Source organism: Rhinopithecus roxellana, chromosome 5 (genome assembly GCF_007565055.1).
Source record: "Rhinopithecus roxellana isolate Shanxi Qingling chromosome 5, ASM756505v1, whole genome shotgun sequence".
NCBI classification, from domain to species: domain Eukaryota; kingdom Metazoa; phylum Chordata; class Mammalia; order Primates; family Cercopithecidae; genus Rhinopithecus; species Rhinopithecus roxellana.
Genome location: NC_044553.1, coordinates 46,099,887 through 46,123,271, shown reverse-complemented (window position 1 = coordinate 46,123,271; position 23,385 = coordinate 46,099,887). Strand labels below are relative to the sequence as shown.

Here is a 23,385-nt window from a genome sequence, read left to right as displayed (position 1 = left end):
GCCCTTTATTCAGGAGTGCAAAACACTTAATCAAAAAGAGCATCCTTCACATATTTAGAGTACACTGAGGTACAGAAAGTTTGCCCAAGGCAAGATAGAAAGTCAGATTTATAGACACAAAACGATCTACAATTGTTCATGTCCAATTCCTTAAAATACAAATTGTAGACTAGTCGTTATGCCTCCATCTTATTTTATCAAACATTAGTAATTTTACTATTATAAGTTTATGCATAAGTACTATGTGATAGGTAATGCCCAGGTTTTTATCATGTTTTAAAATAACTAGTGCATGGAATAGGAAAAGTTAATCAAATGTAAATCAATTCACTTTTGCTTTTTTTTTTTTTTTTTTGAGACGGAGTCTTGCTCTGTTGCCCAGGCTGGAGTGCAGTGGCAGGATCTCAGCTCACTGCAAGCTCCGCCTCCCGGGTTCCCGCCATTCTCCTGCCTCAGCCTCCCGAGTAGCTGGGACTACAGGCGCCCGCCAGCTCGCCCGACTAGTTTTTTGTATTTTTTAGTAGAGACGTTTCACCGTGTTAGCCAGGAAGGTCTCGATCTTCTGACCTAGTGATCCACCCGTCTCGGCCTCCCAAAGTGCTGGGATTACAGGCTTGAGCCACCGCGCCCGGCCACACTTTTTAACAAAACTTAAATAAATGAGCTATTTGAGGACAGTTCTGGAAATTCTTGCCTCGATTTTTCTCCAGCAAGATTTTAGATATGTAGTTCACACGTCAATGCTAATATATGAATAATTATTTTCTTATTTATTGGACTTCTAGTTCTCTTTCCTCTCATGATCTATCTCTTAGTGAACTGACTTTCTGATTCACTGAAAGCAAAATGCTAAGAAGGTTTTGTGCAAGTGCAAAATGGTTAATCTTGGGTTTGGTCAACTAGTCTCTGATATTAACTTGTTTAGTTAAGCCAAGATCAAGAAGTATGAGAAAGAACTTGAAACATAATATGGGATAAGTAGTCAATATTAGAAATGTGAGACAATAAAAACAAGATATATTCCAAAGCCTAATCCTAAACTTAAATCCATGCTTCATTCAACTCTGAACCTGACCTTGAAACACGGAAGAAGTTACTTTACCTAACTAAGCACACTGGACCACTGTAAAACCAATGCCAATTTTAGCTGCCTCATACTGCTTAATGTGTATATGTACACGTGTATTCTTAAAATGGTGATTCTTAAATTGAAGGGAAGTTCTGAATTCTTTTGAGAATCTAACAGAGGTCCTGATAACTTGCTTCAGAAACACACACGTACAGTAAGTACTTTTAAGTGTTGATCATGTACTATAAATCACAGCATTGTGGATGCAGTGGGATTAGACATGAAGAAAAATTTTAGATTTTCAATAAAGACTGGTTACTAACCTTAAGGAATATACTTAGACTCGGAAAGTAAAAGGACAGTGCAGTGATCATATTTCTTCATTCATCTGCCTATTTTCAAATCTAATGATGATGTGCTGTATGCAAATGTGTCCCTAATCTAGGCTATAAATGATAAAAACAAAAATGTTTAAGTTCTAACTTTTGTTAGCAGTATACATCTAATAATTTCCAAGTATTACAAAATACTTGGAAGGAAAGACTTTAATATACCACTATCAAAATCCTATGTACCCAAACCAGCAATGAAATGGCTGGATATATAAAGTTACCTTGGGCAAAATATTTAAGAAAATAAAGACACAATAGCTCTACTTTTTTTTTTTTTTTTTTTTTTTTTTGAGACGGAGTCTCAGCTCTATTGCCCAGGCTGGTGTGTAGAGGCGCGATCTCAGCTCACTGCAACCACTGCCTCCTGGGTTCAAGCGATTCTCCTGCCTCAGCCTCCCAAGTAGTGCCCACTACCATGCCTGGCTAATTTTTGTATTTTTAGTAGACACAGGGTTTCACCATGTTGGCCAGGCTGGTCTCGAACCCCTGATCTCAGATGATCCACCTACCTCGGCCTCCCAAAGTGCTGGGATTACAGGCATGATCTAAATTCTTTATACCCTTCAAGGACAGGAAACCAGTATCTCTGAAAAGTTTGTGTGTTTTAATACAATTTAACATTTCATTTTTCCCCCCACAGTAATCACAGCAAACATTTTATCATTATTATTCTTGGTATATCAAACTAAATTCCAGGAATGTAAGAAAGTCTGACTTGGAAATATTACATAGAAAAAGGCTGAATTAACACATTACATTTTTTAGTTTTTCCTTGTAAGTATATATTGACATCTACTTATCTGATAGCAGCACTGCTGGTTTTGAGTGAGTTTTGTTCTGTTTTGTTTCCTTCCAGAAGGAATGCAGTATGGCAGTATTTTCTTTGGAACAAATTAAGAAGATAGTAACAAATAACAGAAGAAATACTTCTACACATATATTTTCCAAGGGCAATAAATAGATAAGTATATAATTATGAAAAAATACGCCTCGACTATGCTTTTTAAAATTTCTCAAGGTTTACTGGTTTGTTTTTCTTATTAAAATATAATGCACTATCACACTATCTGTCCCAAGAAAAACAAACCCTGAGGTTTGAGTTTCCACCTTCAGCCAATAGTGATATCAAGAGTAAACTTGGATTGAGGTCAACCTGTTTGAGCCAACAGAGTTCTGCAGTATATCGGGTTATTATTACTAAGGTATACATACTCTAGGTTATAATCAAGATACTCATTAAATATTTTCTATCAGAGTTTTATATCCCAAACAGATTCTTTGATGATTTATCATACTACCATAGGAAATTTGAAGAAATAACAAATTGTGTAACAGAAATAGACATGCAATATAGAGGACATAAAAGATACAGCTTGACCCTGGATTTTTCCCTTAGAATAATTCCTTCCATAAATAACACTTTATTTTTACATATAGATTCATCCTATAACTGGTCTGGGATCATAAAGTTAATGACGTAGTTGAAAAAATCCAGACCACACATTTTTGTGGTCTTTTGTCACCCTAGACCACACACAAAGAAAATGTTCTCCAAGTGGATGCTCAGGTCAGATTATGATGCTCTTAAATAAAGAAATGTACTGAAGCTTAGAATGTAAAGTACACAACTATTTGCAGCAGCAATAGTCTTTCAAAATGACTAAAACAAACTTTTAAATATAAGGCATATAAAACAGACTATTGAGGATAGTTTTCCAAACTATATATAGAAACACAGGAAAATATGTGTGGCCTCATAATAAAGTTAAATAAATAGTATTTCTGAGTTCTATAAACACTATAAGAGGTTATAGTTTTATTTGGTTCCCATAAGTTAAAAACTCTGATTGCTTTTACATAAATTCCTCCAAATTCTTAGCTACTCTCAGATTTTTTTTTTTTTTTTTTTTTTTTGAGATGGAGTCTTGCTCTGTCGCCCAGGTTGGAGCGCAGCAGTGCGATCTCGGCTCACTGCAACCTCCGCCTGTCGGGTTCAAGCAATTCTCCTGCCTCAGCCTCCTGAGTAGCTGGGACTACAGGCGCCCGCCACCATGCCCGGCTGATTTTCTGTATTTTTAGTAGAGATGGGGTTTCACCATGTTGGTCAGGCTGGTCGTGAACTCCTGACCTCAGGTGATCCGCCCGCCTTGGCCTCCCAAAGTGTTGGGATCACAGGCGTGAGCCACTGCGCCCGGCCCTCTCAGATTTTTATTAATGTCTTTTCACAAGACACAGAGATTATCTCTAACTTCCTTTCAGAAATGTGCTTTTTCATTGGTTTTAATAAGTACATTTAATTTTCTAGCAATAAACATGACTTAAAATTTAAGGTTCAAGGTAATACTAGAAAAAGGTAGACACTGAACTATCTGCTTTTCTACATCCCCATATTTACAAGGCCTAGCATCCACTGTGCTTTCCTCCATGTACTCAATCACATTGTCAATAAATAGTAACTGTGGTCCAGGTTACCTATGATAAAGACTCCAAAATTCCTCAAAATTTTACAACACTACAAAGTCATTAATATCTGATATTGATAGGTTATAAGTATTAGTGTTATGCAACCTTTTGCTATTGGAAAAGAAATACAAATCTTTATTTTTGCTATCTAAATTAAATCTAAGCTCCATGATCAGTTCTCAAGATAACACCTAAAATGTACATTCCTAAATAAAAGTAAAGCTGTTTAAGGGCTGAACTAGTCCAATATACAATTAAGGGTTATTTATTCCTATTATTTTGTTTGTTTTTGTTTTTTTTGAATCCCTATGTTAAACCCGTGGTTTCTCATGGATTAGATCATAATTTAACATTGTAAAATTTCAGAAACTATTGTGCTAATATTTAGATTTCAGGAAGGAATCAGACTAAATCAATTACCTCCATTCACTGTTAGAACAGAAGATATAATAGCTTACTAACTGATATGAGTTATGAATGTCACTATGACACAAAATTTGCTGTGATTTGTTTATCTGGCTACAAGTGCAGTATTTTTCATGAATGACAACACACAGCATTTCCAACTTGTAACACGAAACTCCAGCTCATAAAGAGTGTATTGTGTGACTTGAAAAAGTCTGATTGTAACTAAGTAACAACCTTTCCCCTGAAAAAACATGAACAAAATCCATTGGGAAATCAGGCACAGACGGTATTGATCGGTTTTTCTTCCTTTCCTCCTGTGGTTTTGTTTCTCAAGACATATAGGTGGTTCCAACAGAAGCCAACACTTGTTACAAAATAACACAGCTATTTTTTTCCTTTTCTTTTTCTTTATCTTTTTCTCGCAGTTCCTTCCGTTTACGTTCACTATTCCCAGATTGTCTTCCACTTGATGGAGAGGCTTGTGCTGGCTGGCCCTGCTTTAAGAAAAATACACAGGAAAAAATTAATCTAAGGGACTTATTCATGGTTATACAGAAAGAAAAACCGTAACAGTGGAAGGAATCACTGATGGAAAAAGAAGCTACCTATTGGTATACAGATTTGTTATATTACGTGGTATCTGAGCAGTTGCCTCTACCATTCTGCATATAATTAATGTATTCATTATTCTAAATAAATAAAATTTCCTTTTTTTTTTGAGACAGAGTCATGCACCGTTGCCCAGGCTGGAGTGCAATGGCACAATCTTGTCTCACTACAACCTCTGCCTCCTAGGTTCAAGAGATTCTCCCGCCTCGGTCTCCCAAGTAGCTGGGATTACAGGTGCCTGCCACCACGCCCGGCTAACTTTTTGTATTTTTAGTAGAGACGGGGTTTCACTATGTTGGCCAGGCTGGTCTCAAATTCCTGACTTCGTGATCCGCCTACCTTGGCCTCCCAAAGTCGGTATTTCAAACAGTAAATAACGTAAGATTATATTGCCTAAAGTCAACTTGAAGACACATTTGTCAAAAGTTTAGAAAATGTTAAAGAAAGTGACACCTTTTGATAAACTATAATAGTTCTTCAAAACCTCATTAAATTCCATAATAAACAGATTGTTTTTTTTTCTTTTTTTCAGATGGAGTCTCAGTCTGTTAGGCTGGAGCGCAGTGGCACGATCTCAGTTCACTGCAACCTCTGCCTCCTAGGTTCAAGAGATTCTCCTGCCTCAGTCTCCTGAGTAGCTGGGACTACAGGTGCATGCCACCACGCCCAGCTAATTTTTTATATTTTTAGTAGTGGCAGGGTTTCATCATATTGGCTAGGCTGGTCTCGAACTCCTGACCTTGAGATCCACCTGTCTTGGCTTCCCAAAGTGCTGGGATTACAAGCGTAAGTCACTGCACCCAGCCATAATAAACAGATCTTAAAAGGAGAAAAGAACCCCTGAGAATTGGGAGTGTGGAATAAGTGTATTTAGTGAAATAAGACACTTTTTGAGTGAAAAGCTAGGCATAACGTGGTAGGATTTAACTATTAAGCTTGGAGTAGTCAATATTTGAGCTAGAAATAGAAATTTTATACTTATTTTAATGGGGACTTCTATATTTAGTTTTATGAGACTTAAAAGGGCATCTTGCTTTTTTTGTATGCCCAAATCAGAATTTCTTGTATATCTGAATCAAAAGGAACAGTCTAGGCCAGGCACGGTGCCTCATGCCTATAATCCCAGCACTTTGGGAGGCCAAGGTGGGTGAATCCCTTGAGGTCAAGAGTTTGAGACCAGCCTGGCCATCTCTACTAAAAATACAAAAATTAGCTGAGCGTGGTGGCACACACCTGTAATCCCACCTACTTGGGAGGCTGAGGTAGGAGAATTGCTTGAACCCATGAGGCGGAGGTTGCAGAGAGCCGAGATTGCACCACTGCACTCTAGCCTAGGCGTCAGAGTGAGGCTCCATCTGAAAAAAAAAAAAGAACAGCAGTCTGGCATGGTATACATATAAAAGGAGGGGAATATTTTTAACTTAATGAAATGAGATTTAACATGTAGAATCTCACCATTGTATTTTAAGTGCTTTAAACTGTTTACGGAAAGTGAAAAGTAGGGAGATGTCAACCTTTGTTGAATACCTAGTACATGTTAAACACTGGGCTAAGCCCTAATATTATTTGTTCTTCACAACAAACTTAAGAGTTCTTCTATTTTACAGATAGGGAAAATGAGGCTAAGAGAGGCAGAGGACGGCATCCAAGAGATTGCAACTAGAAGGAAAGACAGGAGCAGGAAATACAAATCCACATTTATCTGGATCCAAAGTCTATATTTTTTCTAGTACTACCTCATACTGCCCTCTAGTTGATAGAAAGGACTTCGTCCAAATTGACTTATTTTCTTTGCAGCTATTACGAATTTTAGAAATAAATTTGAAAATCAGAATCTCAGGAGAAAATATTTTACCAAACGAGATACAAGCTTAGGACAATGTCATAAAATCCATGGGTGCTAAATTCCTAACAAAATTGAAGAGTTAATACCTAATTTAAAATTTTTTATCTCAAGTGAAATTTACTGCTAAAGTGATCATCACTTTTTTTTTTTTTTTTTTTTTTGGAGAAGGAGTCTTGTTCTGTCATCCTGATTGGAGTGTAGCGGCACAATGTCAGCTCACTGCAACCTCTGCCTCCCAGGTTAAGCAATTCTCCTACCTCAGCCTCCCAAGTAGCTGGGATTACAAGTGTTCACCACCACGCCTGGCTAATTTTTGTATTTTTAGTAGAGACAGGGTTTTGCCATGTTGGCCAGGCTGGTCTCGAACTCCTGGCCTCAAGCAATCTGCCTGCCTCGGCCTCCCAAAGGGCTGGGATTACAGGTGTGAGCCACTGCACCCAGCCGTGATCATCACATTTAAAACTCAGAACACTAGTTTTTACCTGAGCCTGTGTAGAAGCAGCAGCAGCAGCAGCTGCTGCTTGTTCCTGTTCCTGATAGTATTGAGAAGCCCGTCTGTCCTCTTCCTCTTGGAGTTTCTTTGCTAGTTCCAAATCACTGATTCCTTCTGGGATTTGTTCCCAATTGATCTCTTGGCTCTGCTGTTCTTGTTGTAGAGATAATGCCATAAGATAATCCTAAGAAATTAAAGTATAACCATCATTAACCATGAGATTTTGCCGAAGAATGAATGACTGCAAATATAGATGTTATATCTATAAAGCTGTAAGAATGGCTTTAAAAAAATATACCATGCCTGGGCAATATAGCAAGACCCTGTCTACAAAAAAAGTTTAAAAATCAGCCAGGTGTGGTGATGTGCACCTGTAGTCCTAGCTACTTGGGAGGCTGAGGCAGGAGGATTGCGTCAGCCCAGGAGTTTGAGGTTATAGTGAGTTATGATCTCCTCACTGCACTCCATCCAACATGGATGACAGAGACCCTGTCTATAAAAATGAATAAAAACAAAAAAAGAAAAAGAAAACAATATAAAATGACAAAATAATTAAAATAAAAAACATTTTATTTTAAATATTAAAATGACAGTTACCTTCCTAAGTATTTCCCTTGGGGAGCTATGAACTTATTTCAGTGATTCTGTCATTGTTCTAAATATTTTTGGAGGCCAGGCGCGGTGGCTCACACCTGTAATCCCAGCACTTTGGGAGGCCAAGGCAGGTGGATCGCTTGAGCCCAGGAGTTCGAGACCAGTCTGGCCAATATGGTGAAACCCCATCTCTATGAAAAACACAAAAATTAGCCAGGTGTGGTGGTGCACACCTGTAATTCCAGCTACTCAGGAGGCTAAGGCAGGAGAATCACTTGAACCTGGGAGGCGGAGGTTGCAGTGAGCCAAGATCATGCCACCTGCACCCCAGCCTGGGCGACGCAGCAAGACTCGGTTGCAAAAAAAAAAAAAAACTGGGGGGAACGTATTTGAAACTTTTTTTGGAAGCCATATATAGGCAGCCAAGAAAGCTAAAAACAAAACAAAAAGTAGAGGGGAGTCAGGTACAACGGCACACACCTATAATCCCAGCACTTTGGGAGGCTGAGGCGGGTAGGCTGCTTGAGCCCAGGAGTTTGAGACCAGCCTGAGCAACATGGCAAAACTCTATTTCTGCAAAAAACACACAAAAAAATTAGCTGGGCATGGTGACGCATGTCCGTGGTCCCAGCTACTAGGTAGGGGAGGCTGAGGTGGGAGGATCACTTGAGCCCAGAAAGTTGAGGCTGCAGTGAGCTGTGATCACACCATTACACTGTAGCCGAGGTAACTGAGACCCTGTTTCATGTATAAATAAATAAGTAAATTGGTTTAAAGAATTTTAAAAAGTTCCCCATTTACAAAAGAAACACATGCTTATAGGCAATTCAGACAAAACTGAAAACCATAAATAACAAAGTTTAAATCACCATAATATCATTACACAGAGATAACTACTGTTAACAGTAGTTTATTATTATTTTTCTACATTCCCATACAAATTCAAACCAACCCTCTGAAACTACTGCAATGTTTTCTTTTCCATTTAGTGTCCTAAAAGTCTTCTGTTTAAAAACATAAGAATTTCCCAAGATTATTAAATATTCTTCTAAAAGATGATTTTTAAAGACAACACAGTAGCCATCATATAGTCTTACTCAATTATTTAACCATCTCCTCCCTACTCCCATGTACACACTCAGATTACTTTCTATCAGAAAAAGTGCATTTTGGTCAAGCGTTAACTTAATATCCACTTTATTAAGAGTCGGTGCTGACTAAAATTTGACCAGTCTGTGTACCTCCTCCCCCACCTACCCTCAAAATAAGATAATTTTAAATGATACAGAGGATGGGTAAACGGTTTTTGCCTGTGGCCAGGTGCGGTGGCTCACGCCTGTAATCCCAGCACTTTCGGGGGCCAAGGCAGGCAGATCACTTGAGCCCAGGAGTTCGAGACCAGTGTGGGTAACATGGCGAAACCCTGCCTCCAGTAAAAATACAAAAATTAGCCAGGTGTGGTGGCACATGCCTGTAGTCCCAGTTACTCGGGAGGCTGAGGTGAGAGAATTGCTTGAGCCTGGGAGGTGGAGGTTGCAGTGAGCCAAGATCGCACCACTGTACTCCAGCCTGGGTGACAGAGTGAGACCCCGTCTCAAAAAATAAAAAAGGTTGTTGCCTATAAAGATCTTGTCATACATATAGCATGACTATCTCATGGATATAAAGATACAAAGAATTTGTCCTTCAAGTTCTTCTGAATTCTTCAAACTCTGCTCTTTACGAAGCCTCATGGTCTTGAATCCACCTCTTCCTTGCTGCTTCCAGATAACAATCTCAACACCTTATCTGGACTACTGTGACAATCTATTGCTTTGCCTTCATTCCTCTGCTTCAATTTTTTCTTGGCTCACTGCAACCTCCGCTTCCCGGGTTCAAGCGATTCTCCTGCCTCAGTCTCCCGAGTAGCTGAGACTATACAGGTACATGCCACCATGCCCAGCTAATCTTTTGCATTTTTTAAATTAGAGACGGGGTTTCACTATGTTAGCCAGGATGGTCTTGATCTCCTGACCTTGTGATCGGCCCGCCTTGGCCTCCCAAAGTGCTGGGACTATAGGTGTGAGCCACTGTGCCTCGCCTTTTTGGTTTTTTTTTGAGACAGACTCTTGCTCTGTCACCCAGGTTGGAGTGCAATGGCACGATCTTGGCTCACTGCAACTTCTGCCTCCTGGGTTCAAGCGATTCTCTCACCTCAGCCTCCCAAGTAGCTGGGGTTACAGGTGCGCACCACCACACCTGGCTAATCTTTGTATGTTTAGTAGAGACAGGGTTTCGCGATGTTGGCCAGGCTGGTCTTGAACTCCCAATCTCAGGTGATCCACTCACCTCAACCTCTCAAAGTGCTGGGATTATAGGAGTGAGCCACCATGCCTGGCCCAATATTTTTTATATATAATATAACGCTTAGAAAAATCCCGCATATTTCTCATAACATTTAAAACGCAATACCCGTGTATAGCTTCTGAAGGAAAATGAGCACAATGACTTTCAGAACTGTTTTTCAAAGAAAAGTCCTAGAAAGATGCATATTTGTTTGAATTAAATATTCTTTTGTGTATTTGATACCTGCTCTTCAAATTGCCATTATAGAACTTAACATATAACATGCTTGGTCAAATATCTGCCTCCCCTACTAGGCTCAGCATCTTTAAGGACAGGACTGAATGATTTATCTTTGTATCCCTAGGACCTAATTATCGTGCCAGGAATACAACTCCTCACTGAATATTGGCTAATTGAACAGTCTTTGTGCACTTACATTGTTATGAGTAAAATATATGCCAACTGTTTAATATGACCATATTTTTGCTTTAGTCAGGGAAGAATTCACATCACCATGATGCCTCTAATAATAAACAGACCTGTGGCTCCAAGCCTGCCCACTTATGGCAGGCAAATATCTCATCTGTCAAAAAAAAAAAAAAAATCTCATCTGTCTCATTTCTAAATGCAAGTTCTATTCACTAGTGCGTCTCCTGCTATAAATGTCTACTCCTCCTTACCTTGGCCTCTTAAGGTTTAGAATATCCACCCATTCTTTATACAGTATGTGCTACCTTCCAGATTCTCTCTCCTCTACTTTTTCTAACTAGTCAAAATATAGCTCAGATATGTGCTCATCTCTTCATCTTTACCACCCAAGGCTAAGCCATCATCAGCTCTTGCTTGGACTGCTTAGACCTGTATCTCTGCTTAGACCTGTATCCTTCCTATGTATTCTCCAAATAGCAGTCTTTTAAAAAGGTAAAGAAGATCCCATCACTTCCATGTTTAATGCTTGACATAGCTTCCCTACTGCAATTAGAATAAAATTCAAACTTCTCACCATGACCTTCACAGTTCAATATGATCTGGCCTTCTGCACCAAAGTACATAATTAACGTACATGTAGAATGATCACCAACTATTCAGGAAGTGTCAGGAAAATTTCACAAGTATATTGATGAATTAATCTTTAGTTGAAAAATTTTGGATAACTGAATTCACATTTGAAAAACATCAGCATTTTAAGCACTATAAAGAAGACAAGACAAATTTACCTGATCTATCTGATCTTGTTGTCCTTTGTATACAGTTTCAGGATCTGAAGGAGGCCGAAGATGAAATTCTGAGTCACAGAAATTTCCATCACCATCTACGTTGTGTAGGCTTTCCCAAACAACTTTTTCTTCAGTAAGAAATCCCTGGTCCGTTACCAACAAATACAGTTGACCCTTAATAAGAAGTAACAAAAGAAAAAAGACTGTTGAATTGATCAAAACTAGTAATATAATATTTAAGGAAAGTTTTATAATCTGTATCTTCAGAATGTATTAAACATTCCTACTGTTTAGATCTGTACAACACGATAAATAGACCAAGTAGATATTTTACTTCCTCAAATCCACTCGGCTTTGAATATAGTTTTTAATTGGCACACTACACTATAACAAGAAATAAGAGCTCTTGGCATGCTCAGCTAATGTATGACTTATAAACACCTTTGGGGGGTTTATAATCTCATTTCACAAAATAGAAAAACACCACACAAATTCCTGAAAAATATATTACAATCACAAAAAATGATACCATGTTGCCTTTTTTTCCCCCAGTTAAGCCTATATGACTAATCCAATCCATACCAATTTTTCCTTTCTCTGCACCATTAGTTACTCTTGTTTTATACACCAATAATACTTTGTACCTACTCTGTATTATCAGTGTACTTCTTTTGTATACCAATAATACAGATACAATGCAATCGTTTTGTACTTGTTTTGTATCACCAAATTGCCCAGTATTGATTGTATTTTCCTGCCTTATCCCATAGCCTCTGTACCTGCATACAAATTATTTTTTTTAATTTTTGTGGATACATAGTAGGTGTGTGTATTTGTGGGTTACTTGATTTTTTTTTTTTTTTGAGAAGGAGTCTCACTTTGTCACCCAGGCTGCAGCACAGTGGTGCGATCTCAGCTCACTGCAACCTCCCCCTCCAGGGTTCAAGTGATTCTTCTGCCTCAGCCTCCTGAATAGCTGGGACTACAGGCATGCACCACCACGACTGGCTCATTTTTTGTATTTTTAGTAGAGATGGGGTTTCACCGGGTTAGCTAGGATCGTCACGATCTCCTGACCTCGTGATCTGCCTGCCTCAGCCTCCCAAAGTGCTGGGATTACAGGCGCGAGCCACCGCGCCCAGCCTACGTGGTATTTTGATACACGCATGCAATGCATAACAATCACGAGGGTAAATGTGGTATCCATCCTCTCAAACACTTACTGCTTGTGTTACAAACAATCCAATTACACTCTTTTAGTTATTTTAAAATATAAAATTAAATTATTTTTGACTATACTCACACTCTTGTATTAGCAAATGCTAGGTCTCACTCATTCTGTTTTTTTTTTTTTTTTTTAACATCCATTAACCATCCATCCCGCCTGCCTCCAAATACCCATTCCAGCCTCTGGTAACTATCATTCTACTCTCTTATCTCCAGGAGTTCAATTGTTTTAATTTCTACCTCCAAAAAATAAGAAAGAACATGCGCAGTGTGTCTTTCTGTGCCTGGCTTATCTCACTTAACATTATGACCTCCAGTTCCATCCATGTTGTTGCAACTGACAGGATGTCATTTTGTTTTGTGTGTGAATAGTGCTCCATTGTGTTTGTGTACCACATTTTCTTTATCCACTTGTTTGTCAATGGACACAGTTTGATTCCAAATCTTGTCTAGTGCAAATAGTGCTGCAATAAACATGATACCTCTTTGATACACTGATTTCCTTTCTTTTGGGTATATTCTTAGGAGTGGCATTGCTGGATTCGATTTTTAGTTTTTTGAGGAACCTCTAAACTGTTCTCCATAGTGGTTGTACTGATTTATATTCCCATCGACAGTGTATGAGGGTTCCCTTTTCTCCATATCTTCACAAACATTTGTTATTGTCTGTCTTTCGGAAAAAAGACATTTTAACTGGGGTAAGATGATATCTCATAGTTTTGATTTGCATTTCTCAGATGACCAGTGATGTTCAGCACCTTTTCACATACCTGTCTGCCATTTGTATGTCTTTTTTCTTTAAGATGGAGTCTCACTCTGTTGCCCAGGCTGGAGTGCAGTGGCATGATCTTGGCTTACTGCAACCTCCATCTACCAGGTTCAAGTGATTCTCCTGTCTAAGGCTCCTGAGTAGCTGGGATTACAGGTGCCCACCACCACACCTGGCTAATTTCTGTATTTTTAGTAGAGATGGGGTTTCACCATATTGGCCAGGCTGGTCTCGAATTCCTGACCTCAAGTGATTTGCCCACCTTGGCCTCCCAAACTGCTGGGATTACAGGTGTGAGCCACCACACCTGGCCCCATTTGCATGACTTCTTTTGAGAAATGTCTATTGAAATCATTTTGCCATTTTAAATTTGATTTAACTAATGAGATTTTTTTTTTTCCCTAGAGAGCTGTTATATATTCTGATTATGAATCCCTTGTCACATGGGTAGTTTGCAAATGTTTTCTCCCATTTGGTGGGTTGTCCCTTCATTTTTTTTTTTTTTTTTAGGCAAAGTCTTGGTCCCACTCTGTCGCCCAGGCTGGAGTGCAGTGGTGTGATCTCGGCTCACTGCAACCTCAGCTTCCTGGGTTCTAGCGACTTTCCTGCCTCAGACCCAAGTAGCTGCAACCACAGGAGCAAACCACCACGCCTGGCTAATGTTTGTATTTTTAGTAGACAGGATTTCGCCATGTTGGCCAGGCTGGTCTCGAACTTCTGAGCTCAGGTAATCCTCCCACCTCAGCCTCCCAAAGTGCTGGGATTACAGGCATAAGCCACCACACCCAGCCACTTTGTTGAAGGTATCCTTTGCTGTGCAGAATTTTTTTAACTTGATATGGTCCCATCTGTCCACTTTCACTTTGGTTGCCTATGCTCGTGGGGTATTACCCAAGAAATCTTTGCTCACTTCAGTGTCCGAGAAAGTGTCTCCAGTGTTTTCTTTTAGTCATTTCATAGTTTGAGGTTTTGGATTTAAGTCTTTATTCCTTTTTTTTTTTTTTTTTGAGACAGTCTCGCTCTTGTCACCCAGGCTGGAGTGCAGTGGTACGATCTTGGCTCACTGCAAGCTCTCCATTCTCCTGCCTCAGCTTCCCGAGTAGCTGGGACTACAAGCACCCAACACCACGCCAGCTAATTTTTTTAAATTTTTAGTAGAGACGGGGTTTCACTGTGTTAGCTAGGATGGAATCGATCTCCCGACCTCGTCATGATCCACCTGCCTCGGCCTCCCAAAGTGCTGGGATTACAGGCATGAGCCACCACGCCCGGCCTTTTTTTTTTTTTTTGAGACAGAGTCTCGCTCTGTCATCTAGGCTAGAGTGCAGTGGTGTGACCCCAGCTCATTGCAACCTCTGCCTCCCAGGTTAAAGGAATTTTCCTGCTTCAGCCTTCCAAATAGCTGGGATTATAAGCATGCACTACCACACCCAGCTAATTTCTGTGCTTTTGATAGATACAGGGTTTCACCATGTTGGCCAGGATGGTCTAGAACTCCTGACCTCAAGTGATACATCCGCCTTGGCCTCCCAAAGTGCTGGGATTATAGGCGTGAGCCTGTAGAGGCGCCTGACCGCTTTAGTCCATTTTGGCTTGATTTTTGTATGTGAGATATGGGAGTCCAGTTTCATTTTTCTGCATGTGGATATCCAGTTTTCCCAGTACCATTTATTGATGAGACTCTTCCTTCCCCAATGTATGTTCTTGGCACCTTTGTTGAAAATGAGTTCATTGTAGGTGTATGGATTTGTTTCTGGGTTCTGTGTTCTGTTCCATTAGTCTATGTGTCTGTTTTCATGCAAGTGCCATGCTGTTTTGGTTACTATAGCTCTGTAATATAATTTGAAGTCAGGTAATGTGATTCCTCCAGTTTTATTCTTTTTGCTTCGGATAGCTTTGGCTACTCTGGCTGTTTTGTGGTTCTATATAAATTTTAGGATTTTTAAAGTATTTCTTTGAAGAATGTCATTTATATTTTTATAGGGATTGCATTGTATGTGTAGATTGCTTTGGGTAGTACAGAGATTTTTAACAATACTGATTCTTCCAATACATGAACATAGATCATCTTTCCATTTTTTGGTGTCCTCTTCAATTTCTTTTTTGAGATGGAGCCTCTGTCATCCAGGCTGGAGTGCAGTGATATCACAGCTCACTGGAGCCTTGAGCTTTTGGGCCCAAATAATCCTCCCACCTCAGCCTCTAGAGTAGCTAGGACTATAGGCATGCGCCACCATATCTGGCTAATTTTTTATTTTTTCTAGAGATGGGGTTTTTCTGTGTTGCCCAGGCTGGTCTCAAACCCCTGGGCTTAAGCAATCTCCCTGCTTGGGCTTCCCAAAGTGCTGGGATTACAAGTGTGAGCCACCATGCCTAGCCTTCCTAACATATTTTTAATACCCAGCTTGGGTCTACCTCATCCTATGACAATTTAAGAGAAAAACAAAAAGTCCTTTCCAGCTAATTTTCCAGTGAGTAGATCTGACCCTTCCTTCTCTTTATACTTATCACAACTCATTTCAACATATCATTTAATATTACATAATGTCTCCGTTTTACAATTTATGTAGATCATATATTAACTGGCTATTTTCCAACCATAATCTTATTAGTAATTTTTCCCCAGATGATGCTTTAGGATGAGGGTTCTTCTCTTTTTTTTGAAACAAAGTCTTGCTCTGCAACCCAGGTTTTTTAGCACAGTTGGGTAATCTTGGCTCATGGCTCCGCCTCCCAGGTTGAAGTGATTCTTGTGCCTCAGCCTCAATAGTAGCTGGGACTCCAGGGGCACGCCACCACACAGAGCTAATTTTTGGTAGAGTCAAGGTTTTGCCATGTTGGCCAGGCTGGTCTTGAACTCCTGGCCTCAAGTGATCCGCCCACCTCAGTCTCCCAAAGTGTGGGGATTACAGGCATGAGCCACAGCACCCAGCCACATGAGTGTAAGTTTTAACTAAAAGGGTATTCCTTTCTTGGTACAGCTGATCTGTCTTCTCATAGATCATCAGCCTCAATTTCCTCCTTAGATTTTGATATTTATTTTTTGCTGGTGGCGGTTTTTTTTTTGAGACAGAGTCTTACTCTATCACCTAGGCCGGAGTGCAGTGGCACGATCTCGGATCACTGCACCCTCCGCCTCCCAGGTTCAAGTGATTCTTGTGCCTCAGCTTCCCGAGTAGCTGGGATTACATGCACTCGCCACCACCCCCTGCTGATTTTTGTATTTTTAGTAGAGACGGGTTTTCACCATGTTGGCCAGGCTGGTCTCGAACTCCTGATCTCAGGTGATCCACTGCCTCAGCTTCCCAAAGTGCTGGGATTACAGGCATGAGCCACTGTGCCCCGCCTGACATTTATTTTTTTAAAAAACTATAACTGATTCACTCTCAACAATGCAGATTATTAGTCAAAAGTTCCTTTATGTAATTATAGCACAGAATAGCAAAATATCTGTGACTATAGTACTAGTTTAGGCCCATCTGATCCTGAGAGTCTACGGTTAAATCACTATCAAGAATATTTCTTGCATTGATATTCCAGCACTTTTGTTACATTATGCAGTCAATGCTTTCTTAAGACTCAAATTTTCCAATTTCATTCATCAGTTTTTAAAATACTGAAAAATTTCACAAATAATAATAATATAGAATAGGTTTTAATGCATTAAATTCTTAATTATGTATTAGTTCATATTATATAAAATGTCATATTGTCACAATTTGTAAATTTATAAAATATTATTAAATTTGACAAGTTTTCTTCATCAATTTACAAATTGTGATGATATTGTCAGGTATGTTGTTAATACAAGTAACTACTCTATGTAGAATTAATTTACGAGGGTATTTTTATATAGAATAGGTTTTCATTCAGTGTTCTTTTGTGATCCAATATGGAGGAAAGCACTGGCTAAATATTTTTGGTTAACAAACTTGGATTCAAATTACTTAACATCTCTAGGTCGCGTGTGGTGGCTCATGCCTGTAATCCTAGCACTTTGGGAGGCTGAAGTGGGCATATCACTTGAGGTCAGGAGTTTGAGACCTGCCTGGCGAATATGGTGAAACCCCGTCTCTACTAAAAATACAAAAAGCCAGGTATAGTGGTATGTGCCTGTAGTCTCAGCTACTTAGGAGGCTGCGGCAGGAGAATCGCTTGAACCCAAGAGATGGAGGATCCAGTGAGCCAAGATTGTGCCACTGTACTCCAGCCTGAGCGACAGAGCGAGACTGTCTCAAAACAAACAAACAAACAAACACCAAAAAACCTTTAAAAAATTACTTAACATCTCTAGACTTTAGTTTTTTCTTCTTAGAAATTTTGAAGTTTCTAAGGTACTTTATAATTTGAAAATGTATACATTTCTAAGAGAGTTTTTCTAAAGTATTTTAAGTACTCAAAAATGAACTTACTACTCCTACTTAACAAATGTAGCCTTATCCACAAAGCACTTACTTATCCACCCAGAGAGGCAGTGAAGCATAGCTGTTGACTTGAAAGTCAAGTTGAGAGTGGACTTGAAAGTCAGATTGGAAATGCTTATAAGCTAAGTGGTCTTGGGCAAGTTACTTAGGGTCTTTACGTCTTCCCTCAGCTATTAAGTGATAATAATAATATCTGCTCCTCACAAAGGAGTTGTGAAGGTTAAATGAAATCAATATAAAATGCTTAATAAAGTACAAGGCCCCTAATTACTTCATTAACAGAAGATATATTCATGAATATCATCTAAATCGATCTCAATTTCTGTGTCTATCTGCTTCTGTCTCCTATTTAAGAGAAAAAGATGAATCTCTCTGCTTGTACTATGGAATCATCACTTTCCTTATTCCAGTTTCCAAATTCCCCCCCACCTTTCAATTTAAAAAGTGACAATTTTTGATATATCAACCAGCTTTAAAAATAACTAAATTTAATAAATTGTTACTTAAATGTAGCATTCTGTGGAAAAAAATTTCTACTATAGCATTAGTCAAAGAGGAAATAGAATAAACAAATTTATTTCTTTAACATGGTTTTAGTATTTATTCAGAATTGTACCTCCTTCTAAACTACTTTTCACTTCTAATCCCTAAACATAAAGTAAAAAAGCAAACAAAACCAACCTCATACCATCTGGCTGAGTTCATGGTAAAAAAATAACAACACAACAACCAAACTCAAAAACCTTGGGACTGAATATGCTTCAGAGAGATGTCAGTAATTGAAAACCAAGAGACAGGGGAAACAGTTATGACATGAATATGAAGGTTGATATGGTAAAAGGACAATCAAGGAGTCATAATAGGAAAAGAGCTATGCAGATATCATTATATGAATCAAACATCTAGAAGCTATGTAATCTAGACAGGGGCCATGTAATCTTAGTGAAGAGCAAGCAGAAGTTATCAGAGGGTGGTGAAGGCGGGCCATGAAAATGAAATGGAACAACTAGATCTAGGATACAGAATTAGGTAAGGATAGGAATCCAACAGTCATGATCATATGTATAATACGAAAAGCTAAACTAACTTAAATGGGTCTGCTTCTAGAACAGAAATGGTTTATTTACAACCTATCCTTATACTTTCAAATTTCCTGCATGGATAAATAGTCATCTCACTATCTAGACCCACAGGAATAGTCCTGAAAGCATTTGCCCTCTTATGGTCTCCTCACTCTGCTCGTAGAAATCAATCCAGTTATGCTGTTGAAAACCACAGATCAGCCGGGCGCGGTGGCTCACGCCTGTAATCCTAGCACTTTGTGAGGCCGAGGTGGGTGGATCACCTGAGGTTGGGAGTTCAAGATCAGCCTGGCCAACATGGTGAAACCCCATCTCTACTAAAAAATACAAAAGATTAACTGGGTGCAGTGGCGTGCACCTATAATTCCAGCTACTTGGGAGGCTGAGGCAGGAGAACCGCTTGAACCCAGGAGGCAGAGGTTGCAGTGAGCTGAGATCATGCCACTGCACTCTAGCCTGGGCTACAGACCGAGAATTTGTCTCAAAAAAAGAAAAAAAAAAAAGCACAGATCTTCAGGCTGGGCGTGGTGGCTCACGCCTGTAATCCCAGCGCTCTGGGAGGCCGAGGCAGGTGGATCACCTGAGGTCAGGAGTTCGAGACCAGCCTGACGAACATGGTGAAACCGTGTCTCTATTAAAAGTACAAAATTAGCGAGGCGTGGTGGCGTGCACCTGTAATCCCAGCTACTTGGGAAGCTGAGGCAGAAAAATTGCTTGAACCCGGGAGGCAGAGGTTGCAGTGAGCCGAGATCACAGCATTGCACTCCAGGCAGGGCAACAAGAGTGACATTCTGTCTCAAAAAAAAAAAAAAAAAAAGGCATAGATCTTTATAGAATCATGAGCCTCCCAAAGTGTTGGGATTACAGCCGTAAGCCACTGTATCTGGCCCCCAAATTAGCCGGACATGGTGGTACGTGCCTATAATCCCAGCTACTCGGGAGTCTGAGGCATGAGAATCTCTTGAACCTGGGAGGCGGAGGTTGCAGTGAGCCAAGATCATGCCATTGCACTCTAGCCTGGGTAACAGAATGAAAGTGTCTCACACACACAAAATAAAAATAAAAAAATAGGCCAGGTGCGGTGGCTTATGCCTGTAATCCCAGCACTTTGGGAGGCCAAGGTGGGCAGATCACGAGGTCAGAAGATCGAGACCATCCTGGCTAACACGGTGAAATCCCATCTCTACTAAAAATACAAAAAAAAAAATTAGCCGGGCGTGGTGGCGGGCGCCTGTAGTCCTAGCTACTCGGGAGGCTAAGGCAGGAGAATGGTGTGAACCTGGGAGGCGGAGCTTGCAGTGAGCTGAGATTGTGCCATTGCACTCCAGCCTGGGCGACAGAGCGAGACTCCATCTCACAAAAAATAAAAAAATAAAAAATAAAAAATAAATACAATAGTGAGGTCAACGTGTATTTTCCAAGGATGATCCACCCAGTTTAATTGTAGAAGACCAGGTGGATGTACAAGGAAAGAAGTGATACAAATGACAGCAGAAATTAGGGCTATTCCTATTTGTTGCCAATGGATAGATGAGGAATAAAAAGTTTAATGAAGAGTTCATGGAGGATATTATTACAAGTAATAACTAACAGAGATGGATTTCACTTTGCTAATAATGAAAGAAACACAAAGGTATTTTTCCAGAATTTAGCAACAGTAAACCACAAAACTAGGAATGATAAGAGGACTTTCCAACAATAGGAAGTCAATAATATCTGTGGTCGGAGAAAATGTCCTGTGCAATAAAAATCATTGTTTGTACCATATTCATTCGGAAGTGTGAAATTGATTGGTAGATATTATTCACAAAAAACGGGTCAGTTTGATTAACACATCCATGTGACCTCATGATGGCAGAAGGCTTAAAACAGTCTGTAAAGATAAAATCAAGGCTAAACGCGATGGCTCACGCCTGTAATCCTAGCACTTTGGGAGGCCAAGGTGGGCAGACTGCCTGAGGTCAGGAGTTCGAGACTAGGCTGGGCAACATGGCAAAACCCTGTCTCTACTAAAAATACAAAAAATTAGCTGAGCATGGTGGCACACGCCCATAATCCCAGCTACTTGGGAGGCTGAGGCATGAGAATTGTTTGAACCTGGGAGGCGGAGGTTGCAGTGAGCCAAGATTGCTCCACTGCACTCCAGCCTGGGTGACAGAGTGAGACTCTGTCTCAAAAATAAAAAACAAACAAACAAAAAAGATAAAATCAACTGTGGTAAAAATAAACAAACAGATGAAGATGAAATCATGAAGTTAATAAACAGGGAATACTTTGTCCAGGTATAGGTTTTAGAAACATTTATATACTTTTCAATGGTTTGGTGTATTAAAACACCACCTGGTGGTCCTCTAAACACCACTTTGGTGTATAGAGGGTCACCAAAAAGCCTAACCCTAGGCAGGGTGTGGTGGCTCACACCTGTAATCCCAGCACTTTGGGAGGCCGAGGTGGGTGGATTGCCTGAGGTCAAGAGTTTGAGACCAGCCTGGCCAACATGGTGAAACCCCATCCCTACTAAAAATACAAAAATTAGCTGGATGTGGTGGCAGGCGCCTGTGATCCCAGCTACTCGGGGGGCTGAGGCAGGAGAATCACTTGAACTGGGGAGGTGGAGGTTGCAGTGAGCCAAGATTGTGCCACTGCACTCCAGCCTGGACAACAGAGTGAGACTCCATCTAAAAAAAAAAAAAAAACCACCCACAAAAAAAGAGTCTAACTTAACAGAGAATTTGCTCTGCTTCTATCCAATACCTTGAGATGGGAGTTACAACAGAGATGTAATACTAAACAATACCATTCATAACTAGAAAGCATGTATACCTCCCTTACCCTCTTGTCAAAGAAAAGCCCACAGCTCAAACATCTCTAGAATTCCAAAAGACTTTGGATGACAAAAGATTTTAACACACACTAAAAAAAATTAATTAAATAAATAAATATTTAAAAAACCTTTTCATAAATAGGGTTTAGTAAATTCCTATGGAAATTGGTACAACCAGTAAAGAAACTGGAGGTGACCCTTCATGGGTAATCATTTTTGTCCTGCCATCATGGACTTTCCCCTGTTGGCCTAGGTCTTGATAATGATATAATATAATCATGAATACCTGGAAGCATAAAGATCCTCTCTGAAAAGTCATAATAAAAATTAGGCCGGGCTCAGTGGCTCACGCCTGTAATCCCAGCACTTTGGGAGGTCAAGGTGGGCGGATCACTTGGAAGTCAGAGATTTGAGACAAGTCTGGACAACATGGTGCAACCCATCTCTACTAAAAAAAAAATAAGCTGGGAGTGGTGGTACCTGCCTATAATCACAACTACTTGGGAGGCTGAGGCAGGAGAATCGCTTGAACCTAAGAGGTGGAGGTTGCAGTGAGCTGAGATTGCGCTACTGCACTCCAGTCCGGGCAACAGAGTGATTTAAAAAAAAATCCCTAAAAAGTAGCCCCACTAACAAAATAATAGAAGTATAGATATTTATGTCTGACTGCCAGTTTATTATAGACTGGCAATTTATTATTATAAGCCCCTAGGTGTAAACACCACTGAGGTAAAGCATTCTATCTAGATGTTAAATTTGTTTGTTGCAAGTATATCTTTTTTGTTTATTTTGAGATGGAGTCTTGCTCTGTCACTCAGGCTGGAGTGTAGTGGCATGATCTCAGCTCACTGCAACCTCTGCCTCCTGGATTCAAGCAATTCTCCTGTCTCAGCCTCCTAAGTAGCTGGCATTACAGGCATGCACCATCACACCCAGCTAATTTTTGTATTTTTTGAAGAGATGGGGTTTAACCACGTTAGCCAGGCTGGTCTCAAAGTCCTGACCTCAAGTGATCCACCTGCCTTGGCTTCCTAAAGTGCTGGGATTACAGGCATGAACCACCATGCCTGGCCTGAAAGTATATCTTGAATTCTGTGGGATGAAATGTATTTATATTACAGATGTTCCAAAGAGAAAGAGTTCACAGGAGTAGAAAGATGGAAAACACAGTGACCATTAAATATAATTTTTCCTTTTTTTTTTGAAACAAGGTCTTGCTCTGTCATCCAGGCTGGAGTGCAGTGGCACAATCACAGTTCACTGTAGCTTCAATCTCTTGGACTCAAACAATCCTCCCATCTCAGCCTCCCAAAGAGCTGGGATTATGGGCACACACCACCATGCCGGTTTTTTTTTTTTTTTTTTTTAACTTTTTAAAAGTTTTTTGTAGAGGCAAGGTCTCACTTCATTGTCCATGCTAGTCTCTAACTACTGGGCTCAAGCAATCTTCCCACCTCAGCCTCTCCAAGTACTGCGAACACATGTGTGAGCCTGGCTGGTCATTAAATATAAAAGCATAAGATGTCCCTAAAAACTCAGAGTTCCTCAAAAGTGAAATGCTACAAGGCAGTAGGAAGATATGGAGGATGTAGCTTTAAAAGTAGTCATAGTTTGTCTAAAAAAGGTTTCCTTTTTTTTTTTTT

General features: G+C 39.9%; 1 protein-coding gene across 1 annotated transcript in view; it reads right to left on the bottom strand.

Annotated features, from left to right (window-relative positions):
* Positions 1-2,046: 2,046 nt before the first annotated feature.
* Positions 2,047-23,385, bottom strand: part of MINDY2 (MINDY lysine 48 deubiquitinase 2) — an 81,075-nt gene continuing 59,736 nt past the window's right edge. Inside the window, 3 exon segments of the mRNA XM_010374254.2 lie at positions 2,047-4,829; positions 7,270-7,464; positions 11,417-11,590. Of these exon segments, the coding sequence (XP_010372556.1) occupies positions 4,701-4,829; positions 7,270-7,464; positions 11,417-11,590 (498 nt within the window). The 3' untranslated portion in view covers positions 2,047-4,700.